Here is a 22,490-nt window from a genome sequence, read left to right on the forward strand (position 1 = left end):
GCGTGCCAAGATGTTAGCGACTGAAAACAGTCGCTAACATCGCTATCTCCTATTACCAACTTTTGGAGATATTCGCGCTAAGCGCGAATATCTCCAAAAGCTAACACCTGCCCTGAGCAGTTCTTAGCCATGTTATCCAATGGGAGGTGGATAACATGGCTAAGAGCATTAGCTCGGTAATGCATGAATATCGATGACTTTTCAGCGATATTCATGCATTGGGGCGATTTTTATCGCATTTGCGGTAAACCTTGGTAATAGCAAGGTTTATTTGCGGTAAAAATCGCCGCAGCTCAGCGGTAAATTTTTGTCTCTAACCAAGCAATAGCGATAATTATCGCTATTGCTTGGTAATATGCCCCCTAGTCTTTACCTCTCCTGTTTTCTGTCTCTGTCTAGCACGAGGACGAGTAGGAAAGTGACATTTGTTTTCGCTCAGTGCGCTTTCCGAGCAAAGGCCAGCCCTGCCTGACGAAATTCACTCGATGTAAAGATGCTGCAAGTCGCAATGCACATTCAGAAGCTGGAGTGGAATGTTTTATATAACATCAGCGGGTGTTCTGGAAAACCCCAGAACGTTATGTTCATGCCAGATTTCCGACACAGAGCGACTGATTTCGTTAATACGTCAGCATTAGGGAATCAGATATTGTGAAATGATGGTTTGACGGGGCTGGCGTCAGTGGCGTGTAAACCGGGACGTTCACCTCGGCGCATTAATGGTTACCAGTATTCGTACAGGCTACTGCCACTGTCTGGTATGCAAATCGACTCATTTAATAATTATTTCTTTAAAAACTTTTGCTTAACAGTCTCTCGCCCAAAAAGAATGCAGGTCTTTTTGAGCAAGATGGATTGATTATCTGCAATAAGAAAATAAATGAACTGCTTGTTAGGTCCTCCATTGCCCTGCAAGATGGGAAGCTCATTTGTTGCAAACTGCACGAGCTTCAACAACACATTGGGTATGTTTGAAAGTAAGGTTGAAATGTACACATTTTCTCTTTATTGATGTATTAAAGCCACATAAAGCTGGGCATGCGGTCTATAGGTCAGGTTGCTGCCTACAGATCAAGACACCATTACTGTAGTCTCATTTATAATTCTTAGCTTTGTGCGACCTTGGGGAACTCACTTCATCTGGGAGAGGGGGCAGGCAGTACTGTGTACACAAGGCAACGGAGCCATTGAGAGAAATAATTTGGACCATACCTTTCACGATTAGGTCTCTGCTGAATCTGCTGGAATGTCTTTCATGAACTTCCCTTTTGAGTATTAGATTTCAGTTGTGGTTTATGTTGCACCAGCCTTTGTGTTCACATTTGCAGCTCTTGATGCTACATAGCAAGGACCTTAAGTCTCACATGTCTGGAAGGAAGGTTGAGAATGAATTGTCTTGTCTCATTTGCCCTCCATACATTTCTTGTTACAGCCCGTGCTTGCTTAATTTAAGATCTGTGTGGCAGTGAAATACAGAGACATGGGGTACAGGGCTACAGGGTTGTTCCTGTTAGCCATGAGCCCCAAGACATGCTGGCGTGATTCGCCTCACCACTTTCAAATGTTACTAGCCGCCACTGAGTGGAACGCCCCAAATTCCACACGCAATTCCTCATTTATATGAAGAAAACTCATAATTGGAAGTATTTGCCTCTCCAAATAAATAACTCTAACTCACTCTCAGTATTGGTATTCACACGGTTTAGTAAAATCTCAACACACTTTACCCCATTTGTGGTTGATGCCAAAGTCATAAACTACATTTTCAGCAAAAAGAGCTTGTATTAACTGACATACATTATTTTAGTTTATTTCCCCCCAAATAGTATACTATATATTATTGATGAAAAAAAATGAATGTGTCCGTCTGTAATGCAACTGGTGATCATGTAAAACGCTCTGATACCTTTAGGTCGAGTTCGCACTATATGAAACTACAATAATTAAAAAAAACAATAGTTGCAGACGTTGTAGAGATCTTTCAGTGTTCGAGGCGCTTCTAGGTTCAAATGTGTATACCTCAATTGATTAACATTTCATCTCTGGAACACCTTTCCTACTGAAAAAAAGAAACACCTGGCTATTCTCTACATTATGATTTCAAGTGATTTCTGCTACAAAGTGTACTGGTTTGTTTAAGCAAATTGAGACCCTGCCTCTCACACTCCTTCACAGATCACCTTATGCAATAATGTGCTGCCATACCCCTGCCTCATCACTGTTGGAGCATACCTCCAGATGGCACACACAAGACCAACACTATTATTTAAAGGCTGAACCTCAACGCACAGATGTAGTAGCTTAAACTAAATAATTTAAAGCAAGACAGAGTGGTCACAAAGTTGCTAGATTGGTTTTATTCACACACAAAACCATTAGCGCCACTTTGCAGATTTTCCCAGTGAAGCACTACTTTCATTTTTTCTAGTCTTTGAGCAGAATTTTTTCCTCAGGTGAGGAAGTTCACTATTCCTGGAGGTACTGCGATATCTGGTTAATGCGTGGTGTAGCAAATGTTCATGTGATCTTTATCAGCTGTTTTTTCCTTTTATTAGTTTATGAAATGTGTAGTGTACTACGGCTTTATGTTCAGAAATGTGGTCTTTTAAAACCATACTCTTTATGTTTTGTAAGGATTTAAGCAATGGACATTAAAATGGGTCCCTTGCGGGCCCTGTAGTCATGTCCTTAGCTTTTCAGTCAAAAACAAACACTCATTGATTTCTGAATAACGAATGCACAAGCATTACGTTCCTGCTTATATTCCCCATACTTTACTAAGTTCTGCATTCCCTGTGAATGTTTGCTTTTTCCAGGAGGTTGTTACTGTTTTTTCAGACAGAATGCTAATCTTGTCTAGTGCATAATTTGAATTGATTTGTTTCCAGGCGTTTATAGCGTAAAACAATTGGATTGCATCTAAAGGCAGTGCAAGTTTCTTTTAGTGGAAGAGTATGGTGTTCAGTGGGGGAGAAGATGTGGCACTATGGCCAGAGCTGCCGAATTCGGAACTGGGGAACCAAGTTCAGCCTTCTCTCCTAAGGTAGCACATTCCCATGCTAGACCTTAGAAGGCCCTGTTAGACCTTAGAAGCCCTGGTGTCTTAGTACCAGCATGTCCCTAGCTGTGGCAAGAGTGGGTTAACCTTGAAGGTCTGTCCCCCACAATCCATACCGAAGTTCAGCTTCAGTCTTCTGGTCAGGCCTACGAAGCAGCAGATGCTAGAGCGACAGTGACTGTCACTGAGGTCACAGGACCCTGAGGCTAGTTCGCCTCACCCATTGGTACCTTTGTTGGACTTGTTTCTGCAGAAGTAATGCAACTCACCAGGGATCGACGATGCAGGATTTGCATGCAAACCAAACTAAGTTTGCAAGCTTTTGGGTCCCTGCTTCATGCACAAGCACTTTTAACATGTGCTGTCTGATTTGTGGCCACAGAATTATGCAGCAATGGAGGACAAAATTATGTTGCAGTGTTAACTAAATTATGCAGCAAAAATAGGGCTGCAGCGTAATGCAGTACATTTTCTGATGCCAACTGCTAGAAGATGTGAATGATATCTACCAAAAGCCACAAAAGACGGGGGAGGAGCTACGCTAGCAACCAAGATGGTCGCTTAGGCTCCCGGCTCCGCCGACCTCCGTCTTCAGCCAGCTGATCCTGTCATATATCCTGATCGTACGCCTGACCTACGGGTAGATGAACCGTTGCGGAGTTTGATGGCGCAATCCCGAGAATTTTATCGCCCTGATTGACAGAGTTGTGTCGTGTTTTGGATTTCGGCCTAACCCAGCTTGTGAGCCGGGGCCTCGAGTATTGGCCCAGCCGGGTTGCAGTTGAACAACATCGGCCGTGGGACTCAGACAGGGTCCGGTCTCTTGCAGTGGAGGTTATCCTGGCCTGATTCTGATGGCGGTCATTTGGTCTGATTGATACTGAAGGAGTGGTGAAAAGATTCGTCTGTGGCTGTGGGTGGGGGGGGGGGGGGGGGGAGAAGAGGGGAGTCCCCGTCCCGGCGACCCGGTTTGCCCTCCCCCGGGGTCTGCTGGGTTGGGGCCCTCGCTCGTGGTAGCAGGATACAGACCGAGGCCGTCTGACTGATAATACACCCTCCGTTGCCGTCCGCTCCGCTCTTGCCTATTCCCCCGAAGAGGCCCGGCTCCCCGGGGAACACGCCCATGTTGGAAATCGAACGAGCGAAGACGGTTCGGACGAATTGTGAGCAGACATTGAAGACCGTACTGGCCGCCATCAGGGTACTTAATTTACATCTGGAAGCCATTGTCCACAAAATGATCGCTGGTAGGATCGAAACTGGGCGTCCCAGTCCGGGCTCTGATCCGTCGCAAGATCTACAACGAACTGAGTTTCCCACGATGCACATAGTTACGGAAGATGAGGGCCCCGTGCAGGAAGAAGTATTGATGCCCTTGGTCAGTGTGCAAAGGAGTAATTGCTGACTCAGTTCTTCAACAGGATTGCAGCAACCACCGTCGCTACCGATTGAGGTGGATTTGTTTGGTTCTTCACTCCTGTGGACTTCTATTAATGACTATTGGAAGGCAACAGCGTCTTTTCCCTCCCTGGAGGTTTTATAACTTCCATGGAGGAAACAACGTCCGGACTTAATGTCGGTGAGGGAGATCCTATGTGTGGCTGGGGTTTGCAAAGACTCAATGTTTTCGACTTGTCCCAGACTGCACTCTATTGAACTCCCTTCGAACTTCGATTCTCCTGGGATTGCGATGGTGTTACCAGATAGAGTTCGCATGATAGATCATAAGGGCCAAGGATGAGATTGTTTGCCTGGGTCTGATTTCAGGGCTTTAGAGGACACAGGATCCACTACCATAATGCTTGCGGGAGGTTGGGCGGTGCTTAACGTCTTCCCTATTTTGTTCTGTCTATAACTCCTGATTGCTTTTTGGTTACTACAGGGGTTGTTCGTTTCTGGCGGGGGGAAGGGAGACCAGGAGCCTGTATGAAACTCTCCTCCTCCATTTTTTCTATATTTAGTACTTCGTTTGTTTGGGCGACAAGCACACTGCTAATTGGGGTTAGGCGATAGCCATATGCAGGGGTGCAGGGTGGGGGGATGGGTCTATTGTTTTGTTTTAGCTTTCGTTTTTACGGTTTCTCTTTTTATTCTCTCTTTCAGTTCTTTTAATAATGTTGGCGAATTATCTTGATCTTGTCTATATTCTAGTATCTGGTGGCCGTGCTTCCTTTATTATCCTGATTCTATGAGTGGGCAGGTTCTGAGGGTTTGCGCCTACGTTGGGTTGTAGATTGAAATGTCGTAAATCCGGTTTTGTAATCACTAGCGCAGGCGTCTCAGTTATTCTTTTATTGCTCCGTGTTTATCCTGTTTTTGTACCTACTCGCCTTCTTATTATGTTCGAATGTATGGCACCAGATATGTCCATTTCTTTTCCTTGTTTTAAAATAATAAAAAGATTTATAAAAAAAAAAAGCCACAAAAGAAAGATGGCTGTGGCACAATAACCCTATGGTGTATGAGATCATATGCAGCCTGCTCCCTGCCCCCCATGGCTCCTCCTGCGCCCCAGTGTTTCTTGTGCCACACCTGGCACACATCATGTCGGAGAATGGTGATGACGTTAACATTTTGCACCCCCCCTGGAAAATTTCTGCGGACGCCCATGGTGCCGGTGCTGCATTTCTAGGCGCCAAGCACGTCAATCCCGAAGGGTTTTCTTAGACCAGAATGACCTGCAGGTTTCACAGGTATCTTCCGGATGGCCGGGTGAGAGGCATATTTATTTTTATTTTATTTGAAATGTTTTATATAGCGCTGGCTAGACCCGGAGGTATCAGAGCACTTTACATGAAGATCTGTGAGTTATTATAAGTTACGTTACAGACTGAGTGTTGGTCGGTGTGAGGGTATTTCAAATGGCACTTTAGACAGAAGCGGAAAAGAGTGCGTTCCATCAGCAGCAAATTTTTCTTTTAGAGCTGTTTGATGTGAAAAGGGCCCAGTCGGGCGTGGCCTGTAGTTGAAGAACCCAATGCGCAAAACTGTTCTTTTGCTCGGAATGCAAGATTGACTACGCAATCGAAACAATACTGTCAAGGTAGGAGATTTACTGGGGAACCGAAAGTTGCCTGAGACGATCTCGAACCAGAACATCTGAGAGTGCATCCGAACCCATCAGCGGAAAGAAACATCTAACAATGGAGTTGATGCCCATGCGCAGTATCATCAAAAGGAGGAGTCACAGCCTTGTGACTCGAAAAACCTATTTGAACAAAAACAACTTGCCATCATTTGAGCCCAACTTTAGATAGCGAACTCATGCTAAGTATGTGTATCCACAGCCACACATGCCTCAAACAACAAATATGGCATACAGGTAGAGTGCAGCGACTTACGAGACCAGTCTCGTGGACTTAAGGTGAGTAGGGGGCAAGGTCCAAGGCAGCATCAGGCAGCAATGGGGCGGTCGGATGCAGAAGTGCAATACATTGTTGGGTGCCCAATGTTAGTCTATGGAGATCAGTCTTTGTGAAAAGGGGCTGCAGATTTCGACTGGGAGACCAGTAGGGCTAAACCAACAGGCTCAGGGAGGCTCAGGCCTTACAATGCTAGGGGTCACCCTTGGTCCTCTTCTCCATGAGCTTGGGGTGATGGGTGCTGGTGTCCTTATGTGTCAGGATTTTGCCACCAGGAGCACAGGTCCCACACAAAAAGGCTGCAGGTCGCGTTGAGGGGACTCTCCTGCTGGCAATTCCAAAGTAAGCTTCTTAACTGCAGTGCTAAGGGACCACACTGGCCCACTTCAACTCAGATTTGGAGTGACGGGTGCAGTGGTGCTGGGTGGTGTCCGGGTTACGTGATCCACAGGCATCACAGTTCGTTCTTGCATACATGCAAGGTGCAGGAGAGTAGCTATGCTGTTCATCAGGAGTTCCTGAGTCTTGGCATTGGTGCTAGCAGTACTCCCAGGCTTTTGTAGGCACAGCAGCTGGAAGGGTGAGTCGACATTGGTGCAATCGTCGGGAACGGCAGACAGGCCGTGGATCTGTGGACTCAAGGAAATCTGTCTTTTTGATTGAATCAGTTGGGAACAAATATGCATTTGCAAATACTGATTACTGAATACGGCGCTCCTTTCATTGTGGTATTTTTCATTGGAGGTGGTCCTGCAGCGGTGGGCTACAGAAGGTTGAGCGTGGTTGATTGGATTAATAACTTTGAATTGATATAGCAATAATCCGGTCCTGTGCACACCAGTTGGAAGCCCTCACCGCTAGGGATTATTATTGAAACAAGTATCTCAAAAATAGTGTAAATGCCCACAGTCTTCAGTAAAAGTGACAATGATTATTTTCTTTTCTTATTCAGTACTGACAAGGCGGAAGTAATCTCATGCTTCAAATATTGAGTAAAACATAAAAAGATAATTGAGAGACTTTTTTGTTTATGTTTTATTAAAATTAAGTAGTGCATAGTACACATATATTGAAGTACTTAAGCCAAACAATATTGCATAATGCTTTAAGTATCTGTTATTGATCTTTAAATAAAGTCTTCTTTCACTAAGATTTAAGAAGATATAAAATGCACCAGAGGGGGAAGATCTAGAGATCAGCACTAGAGGTAGATCAGTTGAAAAAGTCCAATACATCGAAGACATTAATGTAAATGTAATTGCCAAGTCTATTTGAAATAAATTATTATTTAAGCGCTGAAACATTGGTGGCATTGCTTTCATCACTTTCAGTGCTGGGCTTTGGTTTACCTTTTGCAGCAAGAGAGTAGGAGTACTGAAAAGGCAGAAGGAGATAAAAAGGAGGAAGAGTAGAGTACACCAGGTCATTGCCACCATCAGGTCAGGTTGTCAATCCAGTACCGAAATGTGAGCAGAGCATTAGTGAAGCTTATTTCTTATAAGATTATGCAAAGGTGTGTTCTTAATGGTGTACCAACAATTATTTGTCTTTTGTAACTAGAAATCAAATGTGTCCCAGACCTTTTTACTGGAAATATTTTGAAGTGTGACAAATTTAGACAATTTACCTCCCACTTCTGTGTACTGCAAACCAGCCCAGCCCTGCCCAGTGTGACAGATCATAAGATTTTTTTCCAATTGGTTAATACTGATTTTGAGGCAAAAACAAAAAGAGAAAGTCAAGGACGTGTAGCCATGGACGCTGCTCGTTGCATTTGACAGGTTTGATAAAACCCCCAAGATAACTAATGCTGGTTGCTGTAAAAAATCTCTTATCCCTTTTTCATCCACCTCCAAGAAAGGTTTTATATTCCCACAATTGAAGATCATTTACATTACAGTGCCTTTAGCAGAGCGGCAATGCCTACAGGAGTTACAGGTGTTGAGGATCAGCTAAAAAGTTTTAGTTGATGTCCAGGGGCTTGGTGGATCTGCATAAATTTTGACTGAGTAATTATGGTGGATATTTTAGACTGACAAAGTGACTTGAAAATGTTAGGCAAAGTGTTGTCCATGTTTAGACTGAGCTACAGAGTCAATCTTAAACTCGTTTGTTGCAGTGGTCTAATGTTTGCCAAAGTGTTGATACAGTGCTGAGGCAATGTATCATTATTTTGAGAATGGGATAAGATTTTAACCAGTCAGAATTCATGCCATTAATATTCGTTTTGGAAATAGCATGTTTTATCTTGAGAATGCCTTCAAATTTGATGATGTTTGTGCTTTGTTTTCAGCTGGGCAAGTAGAAAGTTTGATTTTATCAAATAAAACCTTATTGGTATAATGCCTGCTTTAATCCAGGATTCAGATGTTATGAATGCACATTTTATTGTATTTTTGGGATTCTACAAGAATAGCCTTTGCATGGCCTGTTTGAGTTAAGTATTATCTTTGGTCTAAATAATATGAAGTGCCTTGACTGAGTCTTTGAATATATTGGATAATCTTCATTTTCCCAGAGAAATGCTGGGATTTTTTACAACACAATATGAAACTTTTGATTAATAGATTGACTCAGAAAACAAAATTGAGGGAAGTCTTACGAATGCATAGCAATGGTATAATTAACGATCAAAGGAGGTGTCCTTTTTATTGCTTCCATGTGCTCCTATCAGGCCAAATATTTTAGAGTTGATTTTGCAGTAGTATAATATTTTCTTAATTTATCTGCATTGTTCCCTGTGGTATCTTCCAAGCGGTTTGAAAGATGCAGGATCAATAATTTGAGAAAGCCATTTTACCATTTTAAATCTGTGTCATGCAGCTCGTACAATGAATATACATGAGCATGATTTCAGTCTTGCATTTGTTTAAGCATCAATAAATATTTTTGTAGTGGAAAGTAGGGAGTTAAGGAATTGGTTTCCTAAAACACAAGGTTTTCATTTATGCCGTTATGCAATATCAAAATGATAAAAATTGAAACAATATCAAAGTACATCTGATTGACCAAGTAATCAAATTTAAAATATTTATTTCAATACTGCTCTCTTTTAAAACAGACAGAACATGTAAACACAATAAGCAACAAAAACCATTGATATTTGATAAAAGGTTAATATTATTGTATTAGTAGTCTGTGTGGTCATGTAGTTTATGGATTACAACACAACAGCAAATCTGAGTATGGAGGGCCTTGAGAAAGGCTACTCGGCCAATGCAAAGCTGAGGTTACTTTAACTTCACAAAATAACCTAAAAGCTTTAATAGGGAGTAATGTGTACATTTGTTATTAGCTGACCGCTGAGTAAATCCATAATTCACCTGTATGATAATTATCAAGTTTCATATTATTTTGGGAGTCTATTGTCTATGCAACAGGTTTCTTGTGCTTTTCACAATACAATATTTGCTGGTTGTTAACCAAAACCCATGACAGGACCCGAATAGTGGGTATGAGCCTCATTTTCCTGTAATATATGCATATAACACATCATTTAAAAAAAGGTACAAAGATTCTGCATAAAAAACAATTTGTCACTCTTTCACTCCATCTTGTAGTTATATCATCGAGGACTGGTATCCACGGCGCAACTGAGAGACCTCTGAACAGCACAGGAGTTGTAGTTGCCACTATGAAGTACTTCTGTCCTCTCTCCTTCAGTCAACGATGCATACTATTTCGCTCGCTACCACCCCCCTCACAGACATATTGCACTTATTCATCTAATAACTCACTCATGTAGTAGGCCAAGATGCTGAACTCAGAATGTGTGCCAAATCCCTCAAACTATCAAGCTAAGAATTTAGGTGCTTCACTAGAGCAGCCATCTAGATAATCTATGGTTTGTTCCTATGCCCTGGTAGGCTAGATGAGTTCAATTTAGGCTAAATGAATAACAAGGCATGGTTCAAAGACCCTGAAGAGCATTCTTACTCTATCTCTGACATTTCTGCTATCCCGGACGTCAGAGTACTTTTGAAATTAAAGGGAGTGAGCCAGTTAGCCTGCTAATCTAACTTTGCGACCACCACTTCAGCTTGTGGTCGGGCTCTCATTCGTTCTCCCATAGCCTTTCCCATTACCTCCTAGTCCTTAGAGGTGTCCTCATGGAATCATTATGCACTTTAGAGAAGCCCAATATAACCTCATACATGATCGAGAAGTGGAACAGACCAATACTATACTAAGAAATATTACAAACAATCAAATCTTTGATGGAAGAGGCCAAGTGCTATCTCTCTTTTTTTGGGGGGAGGGGGAGTTTTATATAGCGCGGACTCGACCTCAAGAGCGCTTTACATGAGCACCAGTTGCGTTACAGAAAGATACACGTTCATTTTATTAGGCACGGGAGATTAAGTGATTTACCTAAAATCACAGGACTCAAACCCGGTTCCCCAGCTTTGAGGGTCTAGCAATTAGTCCACGAGTATGAAAGAGAGGGGCAGGACAGTTGGCTTTGAAAGAGGGGTGGATTTATTTGATCCCTTCAGGAGTAGTCCCTGAAATGAATGCATTGAAATATAGGCTACAACGGAATTCAGTTTACAGTGTATATAGTGCCCAAAAAGAAACTTTCAGGGTTTCTTTTTATCTTAAAAAGAATCCAATAGTTTGGTCCTTTAAATAAGTTGAGCAAAAAATGGTGTTGACAGTCAGATCATACTACACTATACCTGTGAGATTTACCGCTCAAGCTGTATATCACACCCACAGGTTTGCTATCATGCATTGTTTGTCACAGCTGTAGGTGTGTGTGTGTGTGTGTATATATATATATATATATATATATATATATTTATTTTCAAGTCCATGGGGAGGAAACCACTAAATAGACCGGCAATAGTGAGCCTCAATAGTTATAAAATAGTTATAAATGCCCAAAAACCCTAATGTTGCACAAATAATTTGAGAAAGACAAATCAATTCCAACATTTTTTTAGTTCTATATTTGCCATTAATAATCTTCCTTAACGGTTGCAAATGCATCTTCATTGAAAAAAGTTTTCTTAAATCTGAACTGCCTCTATGCCAACACGTGTTTCACAACAATATATGTAAAGTTTGCTGCTTCCTCAGGGGAAGGCAAATTAAAATGTTTAATGGGTGGGATATCAGAACCGATTTTTGAAAGAATTGTTTTTAGAATCTGTAGAAAATCTGCCTTTATTGCGCGGTCACGCCCGATTTTTTGCTTTTTGGTGGGCCCTATATTTTTGTGAGCCTAAAACTCTGTGCACTTTACACTTGCATGCTGGTTCTTCCCCTTTAAACATGGTTACATTGGCTTACTCCTAATTGGCACACTCAACGTATCTGTAAGAATCTAATATATGGGGTAGAAAGTGCACCCAGGGCCTGCAAATTAATTGCAGTACAAATATGTCTTCAAGCCTGGCCTATGACCCTGACTGCTGCAATGTAAAACGTGTGGTGCAACCAGTTAAGATGAGCCTTTCTGACAAATCAAACTTCCCTTTTAAATATTAGTCCCTCGATGTAGACCCTGTGGCCCACAAGGTAGGATGTCATGTAAAAGATTAATGTTACCATGTCCCTACAGTACCAAAGCCCTAAAAGCAATTTTCACTGTGGCAGGCCTAGCTGTCCTACGTAGAAAATCAGAGTACAAATTAAAATTATAATACTGTATCTTGGTAATAGGACAGCTGGAAAAATAATTAAACCAATATTTTTAAAAGTTCATAAAATTCAATTATATTATTGTGAGATTTTTCATAAGTATAAAGGAAACTTAATTTTCAGAAATTTACCTTGTACCTGCCTGAACGGTCAAAAATCTAAAAAGCATAAGCCTCTGCCAGCTCTCAGCCTGTGGTGAGCTTTGAATAGGTGTGAACGAGTTGTGAAATGCCTTCTAGGAGCAAATAATAGGCAGACCTCAATAGGCAGAGAGGACTCTTCTGAACTCCGCAGAATATTCAGAGAGAGGGCTTTAGGCATCATGTGACACTACACTGTCAAATCCTACTTGACAGATCCGTTGAGCAACACGTAACACTTGGAGCACACTTGAAACTGAGAAAACATGATGCCAGGGCAATTCTTGTGGACCCCTCGTCTGGCTGCTAAAGGACCCTGCCTTTGTTCTACAATACATCAATTTCTCGGTTGATTGTGGTTACAGTGCCTGCTTCAAACTGGATTTTAGTGCGAGATGTGGGAGGACACTGGTGACTTCCTAGGTCACTCCCTCACACGCCCTCAGCGCCCAAGTTTAATGTGGCCGAAGATTTTTGCCATCTTGAAAACGCCCTGACCATGGCATTATGGGCCTCGAAAAAAAGTAAGGAAAAAGGAACTACTAAAAAAAGGGGATAGGGGTGGCTTTGAGAACTTTTACCGTATTTATTAGGGAGTTCCCAGGAGACTGCCCCACCCACAAGCTGGTGCGAGGCATAATTGTGGCGCCTCCAGGCAACCACTTCAGAACACCTACTGGCCCTGTAGAAGATCAGAAGAGTGGACCTGCTGTGACCTGAGAAGAACACTGAAGGACTGGGGCAGCTCCCTCTTGTACCCAGGACAAAGAAGTTGACTCCAATGGTCAGTTAGCGGACTACAGGGAGACAACAAGCTGCAAGAGGCTTTTTGCAGAAGTACCTAGCTGACCAGTGGCAACTGTACCTGGAATCGACCCTGGGGTTGGTGGTCCTCTGCCTGACACTATGTGAGTCTCCAAGTGCCTTCCTTGAAGTCCTGGGGGGCTATTGCTGATTTGAACTTAAGAGTAAGTTGGTAGGTCAAATCTTTGGCCAAGATGAACCTGGTTGGTATATCCAACCTGCGCTTCAATGTGGTCAGCCTGAAATTGCACCCAGGTCCTGATCTACTGTGAAAATAGACCTTTATTGGTGCTTAGAGCTTTTTGGTGCTATTTTTACTCAAAACTTTGAACATTCATATCCCTGGGTCCATTATTGGATTTGTTATATTATGGTGTAGTTTTATTCATTAAATGTTACTGTATTTTTCTTTGGGATTTTTATTATTTTGCATTTTGACTTTATTACTGTTTTGATACTGCATAAATACTTTATAGATAGCTCTAAAAGTTAAGCCTGTCTGCTATGTGCCATAGCTGCCAGGGTCTGTCGGCTATGAGCCATAGCTGCCAGGGGCTTCAGCGCAGATTTAATTAGTGAGTTTAAGGGTTCACTCGAACAAGGGTTGTGAGTTTCTTTTGAAATGGCCAGTCACTCACCCCAAATAGGAATCCAACAAAGAGTTTTTATAGTGAGATTATTTAAATAGGAATTATACAACATTTGCAAAGAGGCTATCACTGCAATATTTGAAATAAATGGTTAATGTAAATTTGCATTGCTCTGATGACGAAACAAATTTGACATATGGGGTCATAAAACATGTTGGCATGGGGCTGTTCAGATTTAAGAAACATTTTTAATGACAATATCTCGGTAGCATTTAAGGAAGCGAATAGAAAAAAAATGAATGAACTAAAAATATTTTGGGCTTTGTCTGTCTATACACTGTGTATTGTGCCTGTGAAAATTATCTTATTTTTATTATACCCACATTATACATTTCTCCTCTGTGGATAATCCTTCATGCCTAAAATTAAACTGACTACAGAACCCTTGAGATTTGTCCTGGCCTCTTATACCAACATTGTACACCACTCCTCTGAGATGTATCTAGTCCCTAATAACGAAATTGTATACCCTTCTCTGGGATTTATATTGGTCTTGTAAGACACCACTCTTACTGCTCTTCTAAGGGTGTTTCAGTCATAAACTTATATTTAGTCTGACAGCCAATCACAATTTCCCCATTGTAATGGAGTATGGGTTTACATTTGTGCCCATGCCCCATCATTCCAGCAGTGCAAATGTTCTGGCCTCTTTACAGCCCAATGTTTCCTACGCATGTCCACATAGATGCTGACAAAAACCTCAAGAGAATTTTTGAATTTTATCGCCTTTTCCGAGTCTCCTGGAACAGATTTCTGGCGACTAGCCATTCTACAGTATTCCGCACTGTGTTTGGAGAGATTAGATCCCTTCTCTACTCTGCCCAGATATGGTGCGTTTCTTTTTATGCAAGTTAAGATTGATGCCTTGCAGGCCACTTTTTCCATGATTTGTCTTGGTATTTTCATTTTCACTCTGAGAATAACTACACAGACTGATCTCAATATAAAATTGCACTTCTGATCCACTGTGATTTATGTCATTCTAAGCCATCACTTTCACAGGTTCACATTCAGAGTATACAACTCAGTTCAGCTTACTCTCTGCCTCACACATTTTATACTGCTGCAACAGGTGTCATACAGTGCCTTATATGGAATATCATGCTGCTAGAGATATACACTGTCCTGTACATTGTATATAACTCTGATGGAGTGTTCTCTTTGTAGACATCATATATTGGTTTGATGGAAGTGTTCTTTGCCCAATGCACTATGTACTTTTGAAACATACCGGAGACTCATTCAGCGCAGGCACTTTAGGAGAGTGTATTCTTGATTCGTAGTTTGTATATTTTCCTGCTGGAGATGTACTCGATTGATTGTATAGGACCAGAACAGAAATGCAGCTCAGTTGTACCTAGTGAAAATTCCTCTGATGAAGAAGTTCCTCAATCTCTATTGCTTTGAGATTTAGCTAAGTAATGCACGGTGAATTTTGTTCTGGTGGAGATACATTTTCCAGATCATTGAAACGTTCTGTAGCTTGGTCTTATGAATTAAATATTGCTAAGATGAAAGTGTTCTTTTATCCCGATAAACATTGTTCAGAAGGAGCCGTACCTCAGTCTATCATCCTGCGCACTCCTCTTGTCAGCATATATCGTCAGTATATCAGTCTGACTTGACAATGAATGTGGCTTCATTGTCAGAGCAACCCATTAGTTTTACCCTTTACTGTAACACTGTCAGCGGTGTCCGATAAGGGTCCATCCATTGGCTTGATATCTGTTTCCAAGGCATTTCTGGCTGAGAAAGAGGTTCATTGTTTCTTTAGCCTGGTTAGTTCCCATGCTCCTGCTCCACGAAGTTTCAATGTCCAATCATGAAACTGAAAAAACAAAACAAAAGCACCCTCACATACAGGGCACTAATTCATACAGTGAGAGGAAACAGTAGAGCGAGTGATAAAGAAAAAGGTATACTGATTGAGCAAGAAAATGATGAGAGGAACTGGAAAAGTGGGAGTGAGCGATGAAAGAGTGAAGGGAGGCACAAGAAGAAGTAATGGTTACTGGCTTGTGAACCTGGTTCTGCACCATACAAAACTTCATTGAAGTTACAATAATTATAATAAATCTACAATGCACGGGCGGACCATGAAACACTTCATACCAGTACACTTGTCCAGGTTTCTACAAAATGGGTGCAAAGTCCAATATGTTTATATGATGTGAAGCATCCTTCAGGAACCTCTCAAAGACAAGATGCTTCTGAAATTTAGAAGGCCACCCTCTAAATAATCTGTTCCCCAAAATTGCATTGCAGAATGTACAGCCCAAATTGCTGTACAGATGTCAAATATTGAGGTAAAAGCGCAACCGGATATATATATATGTTACAAACATCTGGTACCTTTAGGAATTCCGGAGCTTTCACTACCAATGATGCTTTGTAATGGTAGTTACCTCAGAGGTTTTTTATTTAAAGTGAGAAAAAAGGTGTGGCAAAAATGAGTCAATGTTTTGTTTTTAATGCCCGAGAGAATGTTTTCCGGGGCGAGGAGAGAGGGTCATTTGTGATTTCAGTGAAGAGTCTTATGATGCAGAACCAGGACTGCAAGAAGGTAACCATTTCTTATGAATCGTAGGGTCTTCATGGACAGTCAAACCAGGCGCTTAACAAAGGCCCCAACACTACCTGTGGCGCCGTATGGGCCCCAACCTTTCAGGGGGACCATGTTCAGCTGAAGGCCAATGAATATTATGTGAGGCTCAGGTACACCTCCTCACATACTGTAGAGGGGGCTTATCATATTGCATTACGCCACTAAGTCAAAAGTTAAAATAGGATTTGCAAGCTAGAAACCTACCACTCTGGGGAGAAGAAGCAAAATATGTATTCATAAGGCTAACATTTAAAGATTATTTTATAAGATAGCCTACCTAACCAACTAGGTTTCTTAAGGTAGCCTGACCGATATTGCAAGCAGCTTTTGCATCAGAATCAAGACAGTAATGCCTTGTTAAGCTATGGACGGTCATGTGTCTACCTTGCATAGGTCTCCTAGAGGGATGTTCGAAGCAAAGCTGTGATGTCTGTCCTACCTCTAGTAGAGTGGACCATTCGCATCCTTGCCAGGAGTTTACTGGCCAGTTTGTAGCCAACTGGCATATATATGCAGACTACAATCCAACCAGTGATGAATTGTTTGGATCTAGCCAAACCTTGACGAACATGCAAATTAACAAAACATTTTGCTGGTGAAGAGGGGTTGGGAAAGAAGACGGTAAGGTACGGTCTTATTAATATGGAATTCGTATACTTCTTTAAGGAGACATGAAGAGTGTAACTCCATCACTACCCTGCTTGAATGAAAGAATTAAAATCAAGCCTTTTCAATGGTTGAACTTTACACTAACCCTAAAAACAGACGCAATAGGTATACAATATTGCTGTCTTCAAGTAAAGGTGCTGCAATAAAGCCTTTAGGATAGATTCAAACGGACAGTCTTTTTGTTTTGGAAACAAAAATTAGCTCACACGGCAGGGACTGGATTCCCACCAGTGGTAACACTTTCTTCAGGTCTTCTAGAAAGTCCTAGATAAAAGGAATTAGGAAGAAACAGGTCTGGTTTGGGCATTATACTGTCATTTCAACAAGGTGAATCTTGCTAGATAAAAACTTTAATTCAGATTGTGCTAAATACAAGAGGAATGTAATGATGACATCCTCTTGAAAGGTGATTTGATTATATCCATTTACCTGTCAATCATCTTGCAAGAAATACATGCAAGGCAACGTTTATAACCTGCATAAGAAAGCACCAGGAAGGCACAATTTACATAAGCTTTCACACTTGAAAGAATATGTGGATGGCTGCCTGGCTTTCTTGAGGCTGTCCCTAAATGCTCGTGGAAGATTTGAACAAGTATAATGTTTGATGTCAGGTGCCATGATGCCAAATTCAGTGACATCAACTGGGGATAAAGAATTTGCCCCTGTAATCTGGTCAAGAGAGCCGGTCTGAGTGGTAATCCCTTGTGTGGCCAGATGGACATTTGCAAAAGTTTGGTGTGCCACCACTGTCTCAGCCAGTCTGGAATGTGAGAATCTTTGTCAACTTCGACTTAAAGAGTTTCAAAACCTTCCTTGGTATCAGTGGAATTGGAGGAAAAGGAGTATTGTTCTTTACCAACTCATCAATAGGGCACTGCCCAGCGAGCCTTGCTCGGGAATCTTGAACATGAAGTCCTGCCATTTTATGTTTTGAGATATCCAAGTATGGAAAATCCAAATTTGGAAAGATATGCCATAGAACTTTACAGTCCAACAGTGAATTAGAAAATCAACCAATGGAGCCAGAGTGCTTGGTATGTGCACTCCCTTTAATATGAGATCCTTGGTCAACACATATAGCCAGATTGTCTGAGGTTCTAGTGATAGGGGTCTTGATTTCATGCACCCCTGCTTGTTCAGGCAATGCATGGTTATCAAGCTGACTGAATGAAGATTTGGCATGTCGTCTGATACTGAAGGAAAGCCTTGGGCGCTAAATGGACAGCTCTCAGCTTCAGGTAATTGATACAACAGCAACCCTGTTCCTCTAACCATCAACCCTGTGCAGACAAAGGTGCTAGATGAGCTCCTCATTCTTAAATAAATGGATCTCTGACAATAGTCTGAGATGAGGGCTCTTGCCATAAAAAATAAAGTGACTACATGAAGCAAGTTCCTCTTTTTACCACTCCGTGAGACACTGCCTCGCTGATATTGTCCGATGGAGCTTGTTGTACTTCTGCGACCAGCCTTTAAACACTGATGCAGAGGTTGCATATGCAATCTTGCGTTCATAAAAATGGAAATGTAGGGGGGCATGGAACCGAGTAGTGAGGGGATATGACAAGCTGGTGGATTCATCTTGCTAACAGTAGGTAACATTTGTCCCAGACTGATCACAATCTCTCCTTCAAAGTAAACATTTTTCCTTGTATTTTGTTTATAGTTGTCCCTAGATAAGATAGAATTTGTGCAAGTGTTGTTACTGTTTTTCAAAGATTGATCTGTACTGCTAGACAGAGGAGCAGGATGTTGCTTTTTGGAAGTCTTGATTAGCCAGTCATCTGGGGATAGATGGACCACGGCCACTGCACTTTGCAAACATGCATGGGGCAGATATCAAGACAAATACTGGAAATGAGAAGTGCCCACCGTGAACCTTAGATATTTTCTAAGGTGTTTTGAACTAGGGAAATGAAAATATGAATTTTGGAAGTCTTTTATGTACATCTAATCAATCCCCTTGGTTTACGAATGGGAAACTTTGGTGAAGAGTGAGCAACAACAATTTCTCTCCCTTGTTCCACTTGCATGTGAAACATAGAATCAGCCTGAATGCTTATCTCTGGCCTCTTTTCTGAATGAGTCACTACGTTGAATATATCCCTTTTCTCCTGTGGAAGGCTGGAACTGTTTCAATTGCACCTTTCTTTCCTAAAGGGGTCTATCTGGTGCTTCTATGTTGCTTTTGAAGGAATATGCGGTGGAGTCGCCTTGGCAAATAGTGAGTAAAATATGTCTTACAATATTCAGCACCCCCATGTTGTTGTTTTTTCCTGCACTCTTCCGGATGCTGTGATACTGTTCCCTGCACATGAGTGAGAATGTCACTGGAGGATGTTGGATGAAGGTCTTCCAGAGGTGTTACAAGGATACTTTGGGAGACTTTTTCGTGTGCAGATACCTCCGAGCTGGCTGCTGATACGGGCAGCAAGGGGATTTTTTTGTGGGAATCTTTTTTTGGGGAGTTTTAAATAGCGTCAACCAGTCCCGGAGGTATCAGAGCGCTTTACATGGGCACCAGTTTTGTTACAGAAGGACACATTCATTTTTGTTAGGCAGGGGGAGATTAAGTGATTTGCCCAGAATCGCAGAATGTTGAGCGTCCCTGCTGAAACTCGAACCTGGTTCCCAAGCTCTGAGGTCGACTGCTCTAGCAGTTAGGCCACATTCTCTCTCCAATTAGATTTAAATTCTCAGTGGGTTCTTTAGGCTTGAACTGAGGCTATTAAACGTTTTCTTTTTTTTTCAAGGTCTGCTGCCTTAAGGGTCTACTCCTACTTCTTCATTTTCAACATTTCCTCCTACATTTGTTGACCAAATAAGGAGGAGCCTGAGAAAAGGAGATTTGAGATTGTGAGCTGAGTGTTCACTTTCAGAGTGGTCAGACCCAACCAGAATGTCCTTCATAATGTTACTGCAAGACTCAGATGAGTTTATAGAGCACTAGTAACTTAGTTGGAAACCATTGAGCCTTCCCTACCCAAATCTTCAAACTCCTGATATCTATGTCACGGTGGTCATTCACAAACTATTTTATCCCTTTCCAGATCTCCCTTTCATCAAAGCCAAGGCAAGCTGTTGCACTGCATTTTTAATTCAAAGCTCCTGTGCCACATATTTTCCTTACTCTTGTATCTATTCTCTTTTTGATCTGTCGGGGGCAGAGGCATGCCTACCCCAGATCAATGCAGTTATAACAGTGTCCAGATTCAGATCAGATTTCAGAAAGTCTGGATCCTGCTGGGAAGACGTTGCATGACAGCCTTCATAGGAGAAGGTGTAATAGATTTCTCCTCTGCCAGTGATAAAAGTCCTGGAACAAAAGGAAGAAGATCTCACAGTGATGCCCTCAGTTGTAGGGTTTCCATGATTATGGAAACGGTTGCTTGAGGTGTTTCCACATGGATGTTAAATTGAAAAGCACCTCTGACAAATCCTGGAAGGTTTTGATGTCATCCATGGAAGAGGAAAGCTGCAGGAGATGCTGTGTTATAGGAAGACCTGATGCTGTCGCCATCGGGACCAGTAAACAGTACGAAAGAAGATCTGTCATCTCTGCCTTTTGGAGGTGTGCAAGGAGTCCCATTCTGTCAGAAGAGATGGCAACACACGGGTGGTGTGCCACCAAATGGAGGTTCTGTAGGTGTTGCAGACATTTTCCTTATGTGACATAATGGTAGGACTTGAGGCCATCTCTGGAGGTGGAGGCAGGTTCTGAAGTGTTAAAGAATTCTGCAGTGACTTTTCTGCATGTATACGAAAGCGTATAGATCCCAAAGGTTGTATTGCTGGTTCTTGACGTGTAGGTCTCAAACTCCTTTTGGTGGTCGAGGAGATGTACGATGCAGAGTATCTCAATGTCCGTCCACAACTGGTGGGAAAGTGATTCCAACCTTGGAAACTGGTGGGGTGACATTGAATGAACCATCTGTATCAAAGAAGACGGTGCCACTGCTGGTCTGGACTTCAAAGACCAGTGGTGGTGTCGGTGAGTGTGCCGGAGCCGAAGCCTTCGACTGCGACATCATGGCCTTTGACGGCCAACAGGAATGTTGGCAAGAAAGGTCTTATTGGTGCCTCCTTCCATCTTTTCCAGATCGCCTCTCTCTAGCTCTACCTCTGTGGAGTTGTGTACTTCTCTGTACAGGCTGAAAGGCTGGAATGTTTTTAACGCTTTACCTTTTTCCGCTACTCCTCTTCCACCCTCAGATCTTCTCTCTGTCTCATGCGCTCATGGACTTTTAAAGTCCTCTTTGTCATCTCTGTACAAAATTCACATTCAGTGAATGTAAAGAAGGGATCCTCCTCCTCCTCCACATCCTCCTCCTCCTCAAAAAGCAGAATTCTCCCAAAAATAGGTTCACTCACTTGGCAGATGTAAAAGACGTCCGAATGAAAAAATGGAACTCTGGAGAGAAATTTCGTAAAAACAAATTGAGCTGAGAAACACCCAATGTGTTCTGAGCTTCCCCTTGCAAGTGACAGAAAACAGAACTAACCCTGTGATGCAACTGCCAGTACAAAGCATCATGGGTAGTGTAAGCTTCTGGAATTTTAAGACAGGATGTTTTTTCTCAAGTTTCTTTAATTAAACCTACACAGGTGCACTGTTACCTCCATACTAGACATGCACAGAGCAGTTTGGGCTGTAGGTGCTGCAGTGCATATATATGTAGAAATTGTTATCCTATCTGTTGAAATCTAGACAAGGAGTAGTTTCTGTCCTGTAACTCCAGTTCTGTAGTAGGGGTATCTCTGTTATAGTCATAATCTAGTGAATAGTCCCGCCCATATGCGTGGACCCCGGAGCAATCAAAAATAATCTCTTAAAGTGTCGAAAAAATGCAGAAATGCACAGACACTTAAGATAGAATTAAAGACAGATAATGCAGCCTATAAAACCAGGCTACACTGTCCAGTACTTCAACTAGAAATTCCACCAAAAATCCACAAACAGCAAAGCCTATCCAGATTTCCCTTGCCTCAGCAGCAAAAACCCCTCTTGAATGATAGAGAGGAAGACCTGGACAGACAAGCCCCATAGGCTGCCATTATGTGGCTCAGAATAGAATACTTTCCAGAACTTCACAGTATCCCAGAATGCACTGCAGGTCCCTTTTACTTTCAGTTCTTTTTGAAGGCGTAATACGCCAGACCTGTAGCATCCCGTACATGAATATCTCTCTCCACCTGGGAGGAGGGCGGGCGCTTATGACTATAACAGAGATACCCCCACTACAGAACTGGAGATACAGGACAGAAACTACTCCTTCTGTAGTAGGGGATCTCTGTGTATAGTCATAATCTAGTGAATAGAATGGCAAGCCCATCCCCACACGAGAAACGAGAAATAACACCACTATTGTGCGAACAGATTTAGCAGCGAAGCCTGCCCAACCTGAGCGTCTGCCCTGGCATCAGTGTCCAGGCAGTAATGCTTAGCAAAGGTATGGACCGACTTCCAAGTGGCCGCCTTGCAGATTTCTGCAATGGGAACATTACGGAGCAAAGCTGTCGTGGCAGCTTTGCCCCTGGTGGAATGAGCATTAG

At 42.2% G+C, this 22,490-nt stretch overlaps 1 protein-coding gene across 3 annotated transcripts in view; it reads right to left on the reverse strand.

The window, feature by feature from the left end:
* Positions 1–13,426: 13,426 nt before the first annotated feature.
* ABCD4 (ATP binding cassette subfamily D member 4) overlaps positions 13,427–22,490 on the reverse strand; it is a 214,238-nt gene continuing 205,174 nt past the window's right edge. For all 3 annotated transcript variants that reach the window (XM_086937481.1, XM_086937482.1, XM_086937483.1), the window contains one exon: positions 13,427–15,488. In XM_086937481.1, the coding sequence (XP_086793607.1) occupies positions 15,420–15,488 (69 nt within the window). In that variant the 3' untranslated portion in view covers positions 13,427–15,419. The remainder of the gene's footprint in view (positions 15,489–22,490) is intronic.

The sequence above is a fragment of the Lissotriton vulgaris genome, chromosome 9 (genome assembly GCF_964263255.1).
Source record: "Lissotriton vulgaris chromosome 9, aLisVul1.2, whole genome shotgun sequence".
NCBI classification, from domain to species: domain Eukaryota; kingdom Metazoa; phylum Chordata; class Amphibia; order Caudata; family Salamandridae; genus Lissotriton; species Lissotriton vulgaris.